At 47.4% G+C, this 17,137-nt stretch overlaps 1 protein-coding gene across 1 annotated transcript; it reads right to left on the bottom strand.

Annotated features, from left to right (window-relative positions):
- Positions 1–430: 430 nt before the first annotated feature.
- LOC130473130 (uncharacterized) lies at positions 431–7,353 on the bottom strand. The gene is made up of 3 exons (XM_056844660.1): positions 6,555–7,353; positions 3,094–3,307; positions 431–646 (listed from the first exon to the last, which is right to left on the bottom strand). Exons 1-3 carry the CDS (start codon positions 7,351–7,353, stop codon positions 439–441), a joined length of 1,221 nt encoding a protein of 406 aa, XP_056700638.1. The 3' UTR covers positions 431–438.
- Positions 7,354–17,137: the final 9,784 nt, after the last annotated feature.

The raw sequence follows: 17,137 nt of genomic DNA, 5'->3' as shown, positions 1-17,137 counted from the left end.
CACGGTATCAGTAACACTCTCCTCCAACACCACATTTCAAAGGAATCTGCTTTCTTCCTATCAGCTTTCTTCAATGTCCAGCTTTCACACCCATACATAGTAACAGGGAATATGATGGCATGAATTATGGCAATAATATATGGCTTCGTGGACATTTTCTTGTTGAAATCCTAACTGCACTCCTGTAAAGTAGACCAGTATTCTAATTCTCATATGGCAGAAAGTGTCATCTGAATTAGTATACTCAGTTCATGCCAAATCAAGATTTGGATGCATGTTGTCCTGGAGTATGCCTACTTCTCTTAGTCTGACAGAGATGGCTTCTATACATAGAAGTTCCGTTGTACAATCACAGTGCTGCTCTGGAAAGCCAGTGTAGGGAAGAGAAAACAAATCAGGATATCTTATTTTGAAGTTTGTATCTGGCAGAGGAATCATTTACCCCTTTGGGACAATCCCTTCGAGTGTTGGGACAGGAGCAGGGTGGACGTAACCTGATGGGGCAGGCAGGAAAAGGAAACCAAAGCCCACCTCGTAGAGGCAGAAGAGGTTGTAGGCGGTCATGGAGAGGCTGGGGAAGAAGGACAATCCGAACCCAAAGCCCCGGTAAGCACTGCAGAGATGCAAAGTCACCCAGTAGCAGAACCTGTGGGACAGAAGAGACAGGAGGAAGAGGAAACGGTGAAACGGGGACAGCAGAGCACCAAAGCTACCTTGTTGTGGTCCCATTTGCTGCTCTCTAAATGCACATTTTCCCCAGCCAAATTCTCAAAACTCAAAAATAAGCCCCCATGCAGAGTTTTGAGAATTCAGATGGGGAAAATGCGCACCTAGAGAACGGCGAATCCAAGGCAAAACCTCCCATGCATTTTCACCCTCTGTCTTACATTTTTACTTCTGCCTAAGCACCATCATTTATTTTACTTACATTATTTAGAGTCTACCTTTTTTGCTGGGACTCATGGTGGATTACACAGAATAAGTCAATACAATCAGCAGGACGGGACATTCAGTAGACATGGAATGTAGCTCTTTTATTAAATCAATTGATCAATTAGATAAGCCACATCGAGCGTTTTCTGGCCAGAAACTTAGAATCTAGGAATTTTTTTTCCTTTCCTATTAAAGTTTTCCTCACAAGGCAAATAAAGAGGTGATTCTTATTAGGAAAACAGAATAGGGAGAAGGATTTTTTAAAAATGCTGTTTAATATGGTTTATGAGGAGCCCCGTGGCGCAGAGTGGTAAGCCGCAGTACTGCAGTCAAAAGCTCTGCCCACAACCTTGAGTTCGATCCCGACGGAAGTCAGTTTCAGGTAGCCTGCTCAGGGTTGACTCAGCCTTCCATCCTTCCGAGGTGGGTAAAATGAGTACCCAGCTTGCTGGGAAGACGACTGGGGAAGGCACTGGCAAACCACCCCGTAAACAAAGTCTGCCTAGGAAACATCGGGATGCGACGTCACCCCGTGGGTCAGGAATGACCTGGTGCTTGCACAGGGTACCTTTTTAATGTAGTTTATATTTATTGGTTTTAATGTATATGTACTATGGCCTTTGTATTATGGTTTTAATGTTGTTATCCACCCTGAGCCCGGCTTTGGCTGGTGAGGATGGGACAGAAATCTAGAGTAATAAATAAATAAATAAATAAATGTATAGAGCAGATTGATGTCCCTTCTAGGTTTTCCCCTGGAAGTGATGTCACACCATTGCCAAATGGCCATTTTTAAAAACATTTTTTATTCTGCTAACGGTAGAAATAAACAAGAGCCAGCGGCAGGGGATCCCTTGTGCCGGACGGGAAGATGGCGGCCCTCCTCTCCCCCCTCTGCCTCATTTTATTCCACAATGACCCCAGGAAGGAGCCTTATGTTGAGTAAGACCATTGGTCTGCCAAGAGAATTGGGTCTGCTCTGACCAGCAACACATTCTTGCTCCTGCTCCATCTCATGACATCCATATTTTTCAAATTTTTCTCATATTAATAAGCAGGGTGGGGGTTACAATACTTTTTTTGGCAAAGAATGTATACATCTTGTTTCAAAGACGAGAAGGGAGACTTTAAAAAATCAAATAGCCAAAAAGAGTCAATTAAGCAAACCTTAAAATAAAAAAGAAAAGGAGGGATTCTCAACCCTGAAAACAAATTGAATAACCTAAAAGAGTTAAGAAAACCTCAAATTAAATATAATTAAGAAAACTTAAAATGGGTTTTAATTATCCATAAATTACACATACACCAGAAGGAGAAGAGTTGGTTTTTATATGCCGACTTTCTCCACCACTTAAGGAAGAATCAAACTGGCTTACAATCACCTTCCTGAGAGCCAGCGTGGTGTAGTGGCTAAGAGCGGTGGTTTGGAGCGGTGGAGTCTGATCTGGAGAACCGGGATTGATTCCCCACTCCTCCACATGAGTGGCAGAGGCTAATCTGGTGAACTGGATTTGTTTCCCCACTCCTACACACGAAGCCAGCTGAGTGACCTTGGGCTAGTCACAGCTCTCTCAGCCCCACCTACCTCACAGGGTGTCTGTTGGGAGGGGAAGGGAAGGTGATTGTAAGCCGGTTTGAGTCTCCCTTAAGTGGTAGAGAAAGTCAGCATATAAAAACCAACTCTTCTTCCTTCCCCTCCCCACAACAGACACTCTGTGAGGTAGGTGGGGCTGAGAGAGCTCTAAGAGAGCTGTGACTAGCCCAAGGTCACCCAGCTGGCTCCATGTGTAGGAGTGGGGAAACAAATCCAGTTCACCAGATTAGCCTCCGCCGCTCAGGTGGAGGAGTGGGGAATCAAACCCAGTTCTCCAGATCAGAGTCTACCGCTCCAAACGGCTGCTCTTAACCACTATGCCATTTTGGCTCTCATAAATAAAACTTGCTCTACTGTACATATGATACAACAAAAAATTGGTCCATGTCGGTCAGTACCTCAGGACACTAGTTGCTGAGGGAGGCAGCAACTGAGGTGGCTCGGGCCTCCACTCCTCTGCTTCTGGACCCTTGGTGGGCCACGGTGGGAAACAGAACACTGGACTGACCCAGCAGGGCTCTGCTTTGGGAATCCAGGCTGGAGGACCGAGAGAGACAGCGGTTTACCTGCCGACAGAGAAGAGCCCAGCACAGATGGGGATGAGGCGGAGATGCTCCTGTGGGAGGAAGGTGGCCGTCACCACCAAGTTGAGGCAGAAGATGGCGAACTGGTCCACAGAGGCTGCAACAAACATCTGGTGGAGCAGGACGGTTCGGGAACGGGCATCCAGCGGGCTAAGGCTGTCCAGACACAAGGCTGAAGAGGCCCTCAAGGCAATGCCTACAGAGGGGGAAGAGAAGAATCCCTCTTTGGGAACTTTGGCAACCTCCAGGTGAGAGATCAGTTCCCCAGGGGGAAATGGCCCCTTTGGAAGTTGGACTCTATGGCATTGAAGTCCCTTCCCTCTTCAAACCCAGCCCTCCTCAGGCTCCACCCCCAAAATCTCCAGGTATTTCCCAACCTGGAGCTGACAACCCTAAAAAAATGAAATCAAAATATTCATGGAAGGGGCGTAGAATCTCGGGACCCACAGAACCGGTTCCTGCATATTCTCCCCCCTTTCCTTCTTGGGCTACCGCTTTCTGCTCAGTTGTATTTGAATGTTACTAATGGAAGTATTTGTCCTGACCTGGATCTTGTCAGATTTCAGAAGCTATGCAGGGTCAGCCCTGGCAAGTATTTGGATGGGCAACCTCTAAAAAATACCAGGCTTGTGATGCTGAGGCAGGCAATGGCAAACCACCTCTGAATGTCCCTTGCCTTGAAAACCCTATGGGGTTGCCATAAGTCAGCTGTGACTTGACAGCACCAGAAAAAATGGAGGTATTTATGGACTAGGGAGGTGTAAATCAGCCCTTTTTTATCCCTTTTGGCTTTGAGATGTTGTTGGAAGCCTTTTTGTTGCTGGTGTTCCAAAGTCAATAATTTCATTTTTGGTGTTTTCACATTTTAATTGTGCTCAGCGGAGTGTTCTGCTCTTCCTAAATTCTGGTTTAACTCTTCAGAATTCCTGAAAATTCTTCTGGAATTGCATTGTGAAACCTTGCTACAGTAAATATGGATCTCTAGCAGGACCCCCCCCCCCAAATTACCACAGTAAACAAGAAATCTTAAGGCAATCGTACACACGATTGAGCAGTGTTTCGCCAGTGTGCATATATGCTCTTGCATATTTATAGAACACAGCACAAAAAGAATCTTGGTAAATCCTATCGAAATTGCTTTCTTTTGACAGCATTTTCCCAATGCTCCCATGCCACTGCCTGAAAAGTATCTGGACATCATGGTATCCATTTTTTATGAGTGTCTTATCAATGCACACATGGGCATCAGCCATTTAGAAGGCAGAAACACAGAAGGATGCAACGGCTGCCCATATGCAATGTGATGTATAAGAGAACCGATTTAAAAACTCATTTGGTTCCACTTTGGAAACGAGGCAATTTGGATACGTGAGCAACGAAAGCTCTGGAGCAGTGAGTTAAAATGTGCTGGAAGGTTTTCTCCCCCTTCCCCGCACCAACATCTAATTAACAAAAGGATGTTTTGTTTCCGAAAACCGGCAATTAACGAGGCCCAAACAATCTTCGCCACACAGAAGCTGCTCTCGCACACGTCCGATTAAGACAGGAATGTGCAGTTTGGGGAAAGGGCCCTGGAGTTCAGCCACCCCGCAAACACTTTTCCCGTCCGGGCATTTAGAGAAATAACAAAAGGACGGCATTTGTCTAATTAAAATGGAGGAGGGGGAAAGTGCGGGGGGGGGGGAGGAGAAGTCGAGCTGCCGGGTTGGAGAAGGGAGGATGGTGATAAAGAGGCCGAAGAATGCACAGGCCTAGAGGACGGGGCATTCTTGGAGTTGGAGGTCACATAGCTGAACCCTGGCAAGAACGCTTTGCATCCTATGAGTTCAACCGTGGATTTTGGAATTTGAAATGACCACCTCATTTCCAAAGTGGCACTCAATGTGCTCTTTTGTTCTTTATTTCCAAATCATGCTCAGGGCTCAGCACATGCGTGGCTGGTGCCCGTTTTACCATTTTTAGTGACCATTGGGTAAACAGGATCCATTTTATCTCCCCGTCTCTTCAATCTGTATGCAGAATATATTATAAAGAAAGACGGATTAGATTTAGATGAAGTGGGAGAGAAAACTGGGAGAAGGGAAATTAACAATTTGAGATATGCCGATGATACCACATTACTGGCAGAAGATGGCAAAGCCTTGAAAAGACTAGTGCTGAAAGTTAAAGGAAAGTGCCAAAGTAGGACTACAGCTGAACATCAAGAAGGCAAAAGTAATGACTACTGGGGGATTACTCAGCTTTAAGGTTGACAATGAGGAAATTGACATTGTTCAAGAGTTTCCATTCCTTGGCTCCATGACCAACCAAAAGGGAGACGGCAGCCAAGAAATCAGAAGGAGGTTGAGACTGGGAAGGGCAGCCATGGAGCTAGAAAAGATTCTGAAGTGTAAGGATGTGTCACTGGCCACCAAGATCAAGTTAATTCATGCCCTTGTATTCCCTATTACTATGTATAGGTGGGAAAGTTGGACAATGAAGAAAGCTGATAGGAAGAAAGTAGATTCCATTGAAATGTGGGGTGGGAGGAGAGTTTTACGGATACCGTGGACTGCCAAAAAGACAAATCAGTGGATTCTAGATCAAATCAAGCCTGAACTCTCCCTAGAAGCCAAAATGGTTAAACTGAGGCTATCTTCTCATGAGAAGAGTCACTGGAAAAGACAATAATGCTAGGAAAAGTGGAAGGCAGCAGGAAAAGAGGAAGACCCCATATGAGATGGATTGACACTATAAAGGAAGCCACGGTCCTCAGTTTGCAAGACCTAAGCAAGGCTGTTAACAAGAGCATATTTTGGAGGACATTGATTCATAGGGTTGTCATGAGTCGGAAGTGACTTGACGGCTCTTAACGCACACTCAAAAGGTCCCGTCCAGAACTGCTCACATTTCTGCAAGAATCCATGTGAAACACTGGACTGATGGCCATTTGGAAGGGATGCAGGCAACTACACACAAACACAAAGGCCTCCCCTAGGGTTGCCAGATACGGGTTGGGAAATACCTGTAGGGGTGGAGCCTGGGGAGGGGAGGGACGTCCATGGGGACGTCCATAGAGTCCACCTTCCAAAGCAGCTGTTTTCTCCAGGTGAAGTGATCTCTGTCGCCTGGAGATCAGTTGTAATAGCGGGAGAGCGCCTGCCACCACCTGGAGGTTGGCAACCCTAGCCTTCCCCTACAGTTGTTTCTTTCCCTGTGGCTTATTTTCCCCATTTAAAAAGTGTGCTTTTCTCAACATTATGTGCAATGGTTATGTATGGGTGGTGTAAAAAAAGGCGTGCAGAGACCAGAGAATAATTTCCAAGTATGATGTCCAATGAAACCCTTGAGAACATCATCCAGAATTTAAAAAATGAAAATGGCTAGAGCGGCTCCCCCCTCTGAGGACCCCCACTCCCAACTAGCAAAACCCACATCCAGCTTCATCCCCTTCCTGTTTTTACCAAGCAGGATAGGAATGCCGGCGATCAAGAGGCAGCGCAGGGCGAACGCGATGCGGCTGGCGAGATCTGGACAGGTGGGCGCTTGGAGAGGCAGGAAGTAGTAAAACCCGTAGAGGAACCACGGCCCGAGCAGCAGGGCCACAAAGGCGGAAGCCGCGGCCTTCATGTGGTCACTGGAGCAGCCGCGACAACACTTGCCTCCCCTGCCACGGGAACACAGGGCTGAGTCCTCCAGCTGGGAAACGGGGTTCGGGGCTTTCACCTCCAGGAAGGGCTGGTTCTCGTGGTGGTCGGGCAAGTCCTGAGACTCAAGTTGGCCCTGCTGTAGCACAGATGTCCGTGGGCTCCCCGATAGCAGCTGGGCAGCATCCAGAAACGATGTCTCATTGGGCATCCTGATGGCTACAGTCTGGTCCCCATCCTGAAAAGAGGCACCCTCCACCAGATCTCTGGGTCCATCCACCATTTCTGGTGGCCCAGGATCCTCCTGGGCTACAGAAACCTGAGATCCACCCACATGGTCCACCGTTACCAGTTCTGCAACTTCCACCATGACGAGACAGCAAACGTTCTCCTCTTTGTCCTCCTCGTCCTCAGTGGAGTGCAGCTCTTCCACCGAAGATTCGGGGCTGTCGGAGACGGGGGCCAAGGAGATCTGGGTGTCCAGGTCGAGAAAGGGCGAGAAGGAGAGGCGGCTGGGGTCGATGTCACGGAGCTGGCCGATGATGTCTGCGAGGGAGTCATGGACGCCGTCAAACTCTTTCAGCGGACGCTGGCTGGCTGGCCTCTGGGCAGTCATTGTGGCTGGACCCTGGGAGAGCCGAAGGAGGCAAGAAACCAGTGAAGGTGTCTGGAGACCCTAGGCCTTAAAGAAGACTAGAACCTTGATGGCCAAATATTTGGCTAAATCCTTCTTCACCTCATTGTTACAATGCTTTATAGAAGCATTAGTATATAAGAAGAAGAGTTGGTTTTTATATGCTGACTTTCTCTACAACTTCTTCACCTCATTGTTACGTGACCCCACCCCCCAAATCTGACATTGCCTCATTTGGCTCCGGACTCCAACCGGACTACCCCAAATATCTCTTTCTCTGATCCTAACCCCCCAGCGTTGTTAATCACCCAATTTTCTCCTGACTGGCCCCAATCTGAACCCTAGATCCCTCCTCTTCACGTACTTGTCTCCATTTCCCCCCACTTCACCCTGAATCATCTTTCTGCTCAGACCAGTCCCCATTCATCGCAAATACTCCTGGTATACCCCCCAAAACCCGAAGTCCCCCTCTAGATCTCCCCTGAGCCCTACCACAAAATCCCCCCAACAGAAAAAGACCCCTGCACAGCCTGCTCCCCTCTTCTAGCCCCCCAACGTCTGCATTTCTCCCCCCTTTCCCCAGCTCACCGTTTCCCACTCCATAGAATCATAGAGTTGGAAGGGACCACCAAGGTCATCTAGTCCAACCCCCTGCACAATGCAAGAAACCCACAATTGCCTCCCCCCTACACCCCCAGTGACCCCCACTCCATACCCACTCCCAGACTAAATCCCCTTCCCCATCTTGGCCCCTCATTCCAGCCTTTGCCCTGCTCCCTCCCCCATCAGATCTGCCCCCCCCTCCTCGCCCCAGTATACCTCCCATATTAGGTCTCCCTCCCCAAACCGACCCCCCCCCCACGATCGGCTCTGCCCTCCGACCGGCCCTCCCCAGTTCAGCCCCCAGAACAACCCCCACGGGAGATGCGGCCAAATCGGCCCCCTTTCTCAAGCCTGACCCCCCACGACCTGCTCCGCTTCTCAACCCCCCCTTTCCCAAACGGACTCTCCTTTTCCAGCCCCATTTCTTCACCTGTCCGTCCCCCCAAAATGCTCCGCATCAGCCACCGGGGCTCCCTTTCCGCGTCTGGCGGTACCCCCTATGACCGCCCCCCTTAACCCTCCCCCAGACCCACCTGGGGCGCCGCCACAAAGGCCCCCCCAAGCCGCAACCAACTTCGCTCAACTTCGCTGCAAACTTTTGACTGATGCCGAGCGCGCCCCCCGGCCCCGCCCCCGCCCCGCCCCCGCCTGCCAACAGCCAATCGCCGCTCTCGGATCCGAAGCGGAGGCTTTAGTCGTGCATTCCACACACACCCCCCCCCCCCAGTTTGTCTAGAGTATGGGAGGGGCTGGGTTCATTCAAAGATTGGGGGAGGGGGCACAGATCCCCTAGCAAGATTGCTAAGTTTTCCCTACAGTTTGAGGAGGGGGGTGAATCTATTCCGTTTCATTTCATGGGGTGGGACTTGGGGTACCTTTTCTAGAAGGAAAGACCACACAAAAATTGGAGGGGGGGGTAGAGGGGTTTAAAGAAATGGTGATTGAAGGGGTCGTGAATAGGGTTGCTGGCTCTGAGTTGGGAAATACCTGGACAATTTTGGGGGTGGAACAGGATTGCCAACCACCTGGTAATAGCTGGAGATCTCCTGCTATTACAACTGATCTCCAGACGATAGAGATCAGTTCACCTGGAGAAAATGGTTGCTTTGGCAATTGGACTGTATGGCACTGAATTGGACTCTATTTAGGGGTCACCCCATGAACTTTGGTAGTAGATTCAGGACCGCTTCACACAACACACGGAACTCATTGCCACTTAGGGTTGTCAGCCTTCAGGCTGGAGATCTGCTGGATTACAACAGATCTCCAGGTGACATAGATCAGTTCACCTGGAGAAAATGGCCACTTTGGAAGGTGCGCTGTATGGCATTATGTGTGTGTCGTCAAGTTGCTTCCGACTCACAGTGACCCTATGAATCAGTGTCCTCAAAAACATACTATTGTTAACAGCCTTGCTCAGGTCTTGCAAACGGAAGGCTGGGGCTTCCTTTATAGAGTCCATCCATCTCATATTGGGTCTTGCTCTTTTCCTGTTGCCCCCAGCTTTTCCTAGCATGATTGTCTTTTTCAGTGACTCTTGTCTTCTCATAATGTGACCAAAATATGATAGCCTCAGTTTAGTCATTTTAGCTTCTAGGATCATTTCAGGCTTGATTTGGCCCACTGATTTGTTTTTTTGGCGGTCCACAGTATCCATAAAACTCTCCTCCAACACCCCATTTCAAAGGAATCTACCCTCTTCCTATCAGCTTTCTTCAATGTCCAGCTTTCACACCCATACATAGTAATAGGGAATACGATGGCATGAATTAACTTGATCTCAGTGGCCAGTGACACATCCTTACAGTTCAGAATCTTTCCTAGCTCTTTCATGGCTGCCCTTCCCAGTCTCAATCTCCTTCTGATTTCTTGGCTGCAGTCTCCCTTTTGGTTGGTGGTGGAGCTAGAACAATTCCAGTTTCCTCACTGTCTGCCTTAATGTTGAGTAATTCTCCTGTAGTCATTACTTTTGTCTTCTTGATGTTCATCTGTAGTCCTGCTTTGGCACTTTCTCCTTGAACTTTCAGCAGTAGCCATTTCAAGTCTTTGCTATTTTCTGCCAGTAATGTGGTATCATCCGCATATCTCAAATTATTAATGTTCCTCCCATCAATTTTCACTCCACCTTCATCTAAATGTAATCCAGTTTTCCTTATATGTTCTGCATACAGATTGAAGAGACAGGGAGATAAAATACATCCTTGTCTAACACCTTTGCCAATGGAAACTATTCTTTCTCCATATTCTGTCCTAACAGTAGCCTCTTGCGCAGGTTGTGCAATGTGCATCAAAACAATCAGATGCTGTGGCACACCCATTTCCTTTAAAACCAGCCATAGCTTTTCACTATCTACATGGTCAAAAGCTTTGTGGTAATCTATGAAACACAAGCAGATTTTCTTCTGAAACTCTCTCGTATGCTCCAGTATCCAGCGTACATTTGCGATATGATCTCTAGTGCCTATTCCTTTTCTGAATCCAGCTCGATCAGGCATTTCTCGTTCCACATATGGAGACCATCTTTGTTGTAAGATTTTGAGTATCACTTTACTTGCGTGAGAAATTAGTGCAATTGTTTTCCATATTTGTTGGCGTATTCTTGTTAAGATTTTGATGGACTCCGGTTCTGTGGCTTAGAATAGCTGATGGTGATTTGTTTCTCTCAATTGCTTTGAGTGCAGCTTTCACTTCACTTTCTAAGCTTCTTCAAAAGTTTCTCCTTGGAAGGAATCTCTCATCCTTTCATTTCTTCTGTATAGTTCTTCAGTGTATTGTTCCCACCTTTTCTTTATTTTGTCCTGTTCAGTTAATGTATTTCCCTGTTGATCTTTCCGCAGGCCTAACTGTGTTTTAAATGTCCCTTTGATTTCTTGGAGGAGCCCCGTGGTGCAGAGTGCTAAGCTGCAGTACTGCAGTCAAAAGCTCTTCTCACAACCTGTTCGATCCCGACGGAAGTCGGTTTCAGGTAGCCTGCTCAAGGTTGACTCAGCCTTCCATCCTTCTGAGGTCGGTAAAATGAGGACCCAGCTTGCTGGGTGTAAAGGGAAGATGACTGGAGAAGGCACTGGCAAACCACCCCGCAAACAAAGTCTGCCTTGGAAACGTCGGGATGTGACGTCACCCCATGGGTCAGGAATGACCCAGTCATTGCACAGGGGACCTTTACCTTTACCTTTTGATTTCTTGGATCTTGTGGAAAAGCGCTCTTGTTCTTCCTTCTTTGTTCTCTTCTATTTCTTTACACTGGTTATTATAATACTTCACTTTGTCTCTACATGCAGGTCGCTAGAACGCTTCATTTGGACTTTCGATTCTGTTTCTGTCGCCTTTTACTTTTGCTTCTTGTCTGTCTTTAGCAATTTTACAAGTTTCCTCAGTCATCCATCAAGGCTTCATTTCTTTTGGCTACAGGCATAGTCTTTGCGCATTCTTCCTTGATGTTATGGCATGATACTGCGCTGAAATCCCTCCCCTCCCCAAAGCGACTTGACAGCACTACACACACACACACACACACACACACATACACACACACACACACTGATGTAGAGAGTGGAATGGCATTTCTGACATTGATGGCATATACAGTGTTAGAAGATGAACAAGTGAATAGGGTTGCCAGGTCCCTCTTTGCCACCGGCAGGAGATTTTTGGGGCGGAGCCTGAGGAGGATGGGGTTTTGGGAGGGGAGGGAGTTCAATGCCATAGAGTCCAATTGCCAAAGCAGCCATTTTTCTCCAGGTGATCTGATCTCTATCGGCTGGAGATCAGTTGTATTAGCAGGAGATCTCCTGCTACTACCTGGCAGTTGGCAACCCTACAAGTGAATGACCCTGAGCTAGTATGGCTGGTGGTGTGTTAGGTCCAGTAACTGTGTTGTCAGAGTGGCTATGGGGGCAGGACTGGTGTCTTAGTTTGTTGCAAGCCCTGGTTTGGAGTTCATGTTAGGAAGGGTATTGCTAAGGATGAGACATTGTTTAAGGTTAGGAGGTTGTGGGCAAGAAAAAGTTTGCCTCCAAATGCCTCTGAGAAGGGAGGATGATTATCCAGCATAGGTTGTAGGTTGTTAATATTAACTGATTCTGATGGGAATGTGTGTGTGTGTTAAGTGCTGTCAACTCGCTTTCAACTCATGGCGACCCTATGAATGAAAGTCCTCCAAAATGTCCTATCTTTGACAGCCTTGCTCAGATCTTGCAAATTGAGGGCTGTGGCTTCCTTTATTGAGTCAATCCATCTCTTGTTGGGTCTTCCTCTTTTCCTGCTGCCTTCAACTTTTCCTAGCATGACTGTCTTTTCCAGTGATGCTTGTCTTCACATAATGTGACCAAAGTACGACAGCCTCAGTTTAGTCATTTCAGCTTCTAGGGTCAGTTCAGGCTTGATTTGATCTAGAACCCACTGATTTGTTTTTTTTTGTTTTTTGGCAGTCCACGGTATCTGTAACACTCTCCTCCAACACCAAATTTCAAAGGAATCTACTTCCTTCTATCAGCTTTCTTCATTGTCCAGCTTTCACACCCATACATAGCAATAGGGAATATGATGGCATGAATTAACTTGATCTTGGTGGCAAGTGACACATCCTTACACTTCAGAATCTTTCCTAGCTCCTTCATGGCTGCCCTTCCCAGTCTCAATCTCCTCCTGATGGGAATATAAAGACTCAAATCTCCATTCCTACTCTGCCGTACCTTACGAAAGGAGCTTTGACTCTTGAAAGCTTACACCATGACAATCTTATTGGTCTCTAAGGTGCTGCTGGACTCAGATCTAACTGTTCTACAGACTCATATGGCTAACCTCTGAAACAAAGAAGAGTCTTGTAGTTCTGGAGGTAAAGGAAACGTTTCGCCTTAATAAAACGTGATAAATTTTAGAAAATGTGTTAGTCTTGTATGGAATCTAAGGAACTTTTTTTTTTTTTTGCTGTGAAGTTACAGTAGGGTTACCAGGTCTTTCTTTGCCACTGGCGGGAGGTTTTTGGGGCGGAGCCTGAGGAGGGTGGGGTTTGGGGAGGGAGTTCAATGCCATAGAGCCCAATGGCCAAAGTGGCCATTTTCTCCAGGTGCACTGATCTTTATTGGCTGGAGATTAGTTGTAATAGCAGGACATCTCCAGCTAGGACCTGGAGGTTGGCAACCCTAAGTTACAGCCGACCTATGGCGACCCTGTAGGGTTTTCAAGGCAAGCAATGTTCAGTGGTAGTTTGCCTATTCATAGCAACCCTGGTCGTGACGCTGGAAATTGCAGACCACTTCTGAACCTCACTTGCCTTGAAAACCCTACGGGGTTGCCATAAGTCAGCTGTGACTATCTTGAATAATGCCCCCCCGAGCCTTGAAAATAAATTCTATACACTATAATAGACTCGATTTTTGGGGAGGGGGGAACCCAGAAATAGCCAAATACTCATTTACCAGTATGGCTATTTGGTTTATTTCAGTTTACCCCCCCCCCCCAAATGGGGCCAATGAACCTGAACCCGAAATTTACTGGACAAAATTTTTTGCACACCCCTAGATGCTACCCTGTGTCAGCAGGGCTTGGGGGGGTGTCTGCTGAGCAACTTAGCTGCTGCAAAACGCATTATTTCTACATTATAAACCCGCCTGAGAGAAAGTGTTCTTTAAGCAGCTGTTGTTTGAAACCAGAGAACCCACAACTCCTGGTTAATATTTATATTCTTTCTGATTTCTTTTTCCCAAGCAAATCATTCTATTCCCGTCAGTTTACCTGATTATCCCTCAATTGTCAGCCTAGGCTTCGGTAGATTTATACCAGGCCCAAATTCCATACCCACAAGCCCCTTTTTAATTCCCCACTGGGAACCGCAATGCAGTGGAGTTGGCAGGAAATTATATTATGTGTGTGTGTGGGGGGGGGGTAGATTTTGGGGGACGGTGTCTAGTCCTCAGGAAATCCGAAACTGCCCCTTGGCCATATTAGTATGTCTCTTATTTTGCTGCCCTCACTGCCCTAAGCCTACCATCTAAGGGAACCATTTCCCCTGCTGCTAAAAGCTTCCTCTGTGCACCAGTCACAAATAGGGTTGCCAGGTCCCTCTTTGCCACTGGTGGGAGGTTTTGGGGACGGGGCCTGAGGAGGGCGGGGTTTGGGGAGGGGAGAACTGCCATAGAGTCCAATGGCAAAAGCGACCATTTCCTCCAGGTGAACTCATCTCTACCGGCTGGAGCTCAGTTGTAATAGCAGGAGATCTCCAGCTAGTTCCTGGATGCTGGCAACCCTAGTCACAAAGTATGGCCTGGATTCCACAATCCACAGATGCAAATTTGTTCCTGGGGTAGTTGGTGGGGAAGGAGGCAAAGATCCTTCCGAGGTCGGTCAAATGAGGACCCAGCTTGCTGGGGGTGAAGGGAAGACGACTGGGGAAGGCAACGGCAAACCACCCCGTAAACGAAGTCTGCCTAGGAAACATCGGGATGTGGTGTCACCCCATGGGTCAGGAATGACCCAGTTTTTGCACAGGGGACCTTTACCTTTTAGATATAAGAGCCAGGAAAGAACTCTTCATCCTTTTCCCCCTCTCCACAGCAGCATCTGGCCCACACGGCTATTAGATCATACAAAAGGATTGCTGTGGGGAGGGGAATGTGGGAAAAGTCTGCAACCACCAGACCCTTCCACTGATGGATCGTGGGATCCTGCCCTATATGAAGTTCATAATGTTGCACATGCACATGCTGTTCAGTGCGTCTGTTTCTAGAAAATGAAACCGTGACCTTTTTTGCTCAGGAAAAGATTGTGAAGGGGAGACAGGAAAATTGGAAATATGCAACTTGTTTTCTGAAACAAGTTTATTGATAAGGAGCGCTCAAAACATCCTAGAAACATGGAGTCATGTGATGCAGGAAACAAGTAATGCAGCCATTTCCCCACCCTCCTAAAACTCAGCCTAAGATTCCTACCAAATGAGACCTTCTCATTAGGACATTAGGAAGAACTTCCTAACAATTAGAGCGGTTCCTCAGTGGAACAGGCTTCCTCGGGAGGTGGTAAGCTCTCCTTCCATGTGTGAGAGTTCCCAACCTCCCTGTGCAAATTCCATAAAACCACTTGCTCAGACTGTCATGCAGAAACAAGGATCTTTATTGAAAGCTTCAGGTGGTACAAGTCTTACACTGGTAAAGTTGCAAGTGAATTCAGATTCACAAAGACAGAATTATAACCCCTACAGGGAAGCAGATGTCAAACGTGTATTATGGGAACCTACGAGATAATTGTGCATGGTACATAACATCAAAAGAACTCAGAGCTTGTTAGTACTATCTACCCACCAAGGCCACAGTGGTGGAAGGAAGTCAGTAAGAGCAAGGGAGGGACGTGGGAAGGAGGAGAGACATTCCAACCAGGGGCCCGTCAGACGCTGAGCCTGAACCAAGGAAAGGCAAGAGGCCTGGACTGCTTTTACGAGTCCGGGGGGGGGGGAGCATACAAGGTAAATGCATACAGACCCTCACACCATGGAGGTTTTGATGAGAGGGAGGGCATCTTGGCCATCTTCTGGGCATGGAATAGGGGTCACTGGGGGTGTGGGGGGGAGGAAGTTGTGAATTTCCTGCATTGTGGGTTGGACTAGATGACCCTGGTGGTCCCTTTCAACTCTATGATTCTATGTCCTCTACAGGAGGAGCGGGGGACTGCATATGCCTCATACTGGCCTTTCAATAACATTATGAGTCCATCTGTGGCTGGTCTGACATTCCTGTCCTACAACTCCCCACCCCCCACCAACACACCAGCAAGGCACTGGATCTCTGGCCTCTCATTAGGGTTGCCAACCTCCAGTTAATTAATAGCAGAAGATCTCCTGTTATTACAACGGATCTCCACTTGATAGAGATCAGTTCACTTGGAGAAAATGGCCGCTTTGCCAGTTGGACTCTATGGCATTGAAGTCCCTCCCCTCCCCAAACCCCACCCTCCTCAGGCTCCACCCAAAAAATCTCCCGCCGATGGCAAAGAGGGACCTGGCAACCCTACCTCTCATTAGGGTTGCCAGGTCCCTCTTTGCCACTGGCAGGAGGTTTTTTGGGCGGAGCCTGAGGAGGGCGGGGTTTGGGGAGACGGGGGACTTCAATGCCATAGAGTCCAATTGCCAAAGCGGCCATTTTCGCCAGGTGAGCTGATCTCTATCAGCTGGAAATCAGTTGCAATAGCAGGATATCTCCAGCTAGTACCTGGAGGTTTGGAAATTAGCACAGAATCACAAGCGTACAAAAGTAGCAAAATATTATTAAGTGCTTACACATAGATGACAGACAATTAGTGAACAACATGATAAGAATATAAAGGAACTATATACATGAATGTACAAGCAGTTTTGATGCAGTCTCTATGCAACAATGGCAAGCAATATATTCTTCTTAGTGTATTTTTTCATAAGTCCATATGATGGTACATGGTCAAATGAATCCCAATAGATTGGGAAAGATGGGGGACGGCCGTTTCAAAGTCTTTTCTTCAGCCCCAAATCCATACAGTCCTTGTTATCCTAGTATTTTCAAATAAGATGTGATCTAAAACATTCACTAGTTCCCAAAGGGATACTAACAAGTGTTGCCATACACTAAGTTCATCTATGTGTAAGCACTTAATAATATTTTGCTACTTTTGTACGCTTGTGATTCTGTGCTGATTTCCAAATCTATTGATACTAGCACAGAGGTGCCTTCTTTGGTTAGTACCTGGAGGTTGGCAACCGTACCTCTCCTGTAGATTTCTGACTTGTGCGCTGTATAAGGAGACTCTGCTGTTTCTCAAAGCATCACCATCTCCCGGATCTGGCATTTTTGACTGGAGATCATGTTCCCGTTTTCCGGTTCTCCACGCTGTTGCAGAAAAAGCTGGATATTTACAAGGTGGGTTATAAATTAATGGTGGCTCGTCAGCCCTGCCAATCTACCATCAGGACTGGCCCAAGACGAAAGAGGCTGACATTATGCTATTCCCTTTTTTCCTCCTCCAGCTAAGCTCATGGAATAAAACAGGATAATAATAGTGTACAGTTCTGGAGGAAGCAGAGATTTGGCTGTCAGGTCTAAGGTTAGGTCTTTCCAGGCCTACAGGAAACAAGAGCGAGCTGGGAAGGGCACAGAGCACGCTTCATCAGGGGCTGGTCAGTCACTCGAGCTGGCTCTAG

The sequence above is a fragment of the Euleptes europaea genome, chromosome 2 (assembly GCF_029931775.1).
Source record: "Euleptes europaea isolate rEulEur1 chromosome 2, rEulEur1.hap1, whole genome shotgun sequence".
In the NCBI taxonomy this organism is placed as follows: Eukaryota; Metazoa; Chordata; class Lepidosauria; order Squamata; family Sphaerodactylidae; genus Euleptes; species Euleptes europaea.
Note: the sequence above shows the minus strand (reverse complement) of the source record. Positions and strands in the feature narration are given on the sequence as shown.

What these genes read in the sequence shown, in the direction of transcription:
- LOC130473130 (XM_056844660.1), bottom strand. Translation starts at nt 7,353, where the DNA reads ATGACTGCCCAGAGGCCAGCCAGCCAGCGTCCGCTGAAAGAGTTTGAC. An exon ending in CGGCATTCCTATCCTGCTTG is followed by an intron (nt 3,308 to 6,554) that starts GTAAAAACAGGA and finishes CCCCCTCTGTAG; the next exon opens with GCATTGCCTTGAGGGCCTCT. An exon ending in GGGCTCTTCTCTGTCGGCAG is followed by an intron (nt 647 to 3,093) that starts GTAAACCGCTGT and finishes TCTGTCCCACAG; the next exon opens with GTTCTGCTACTGGGTGACTT.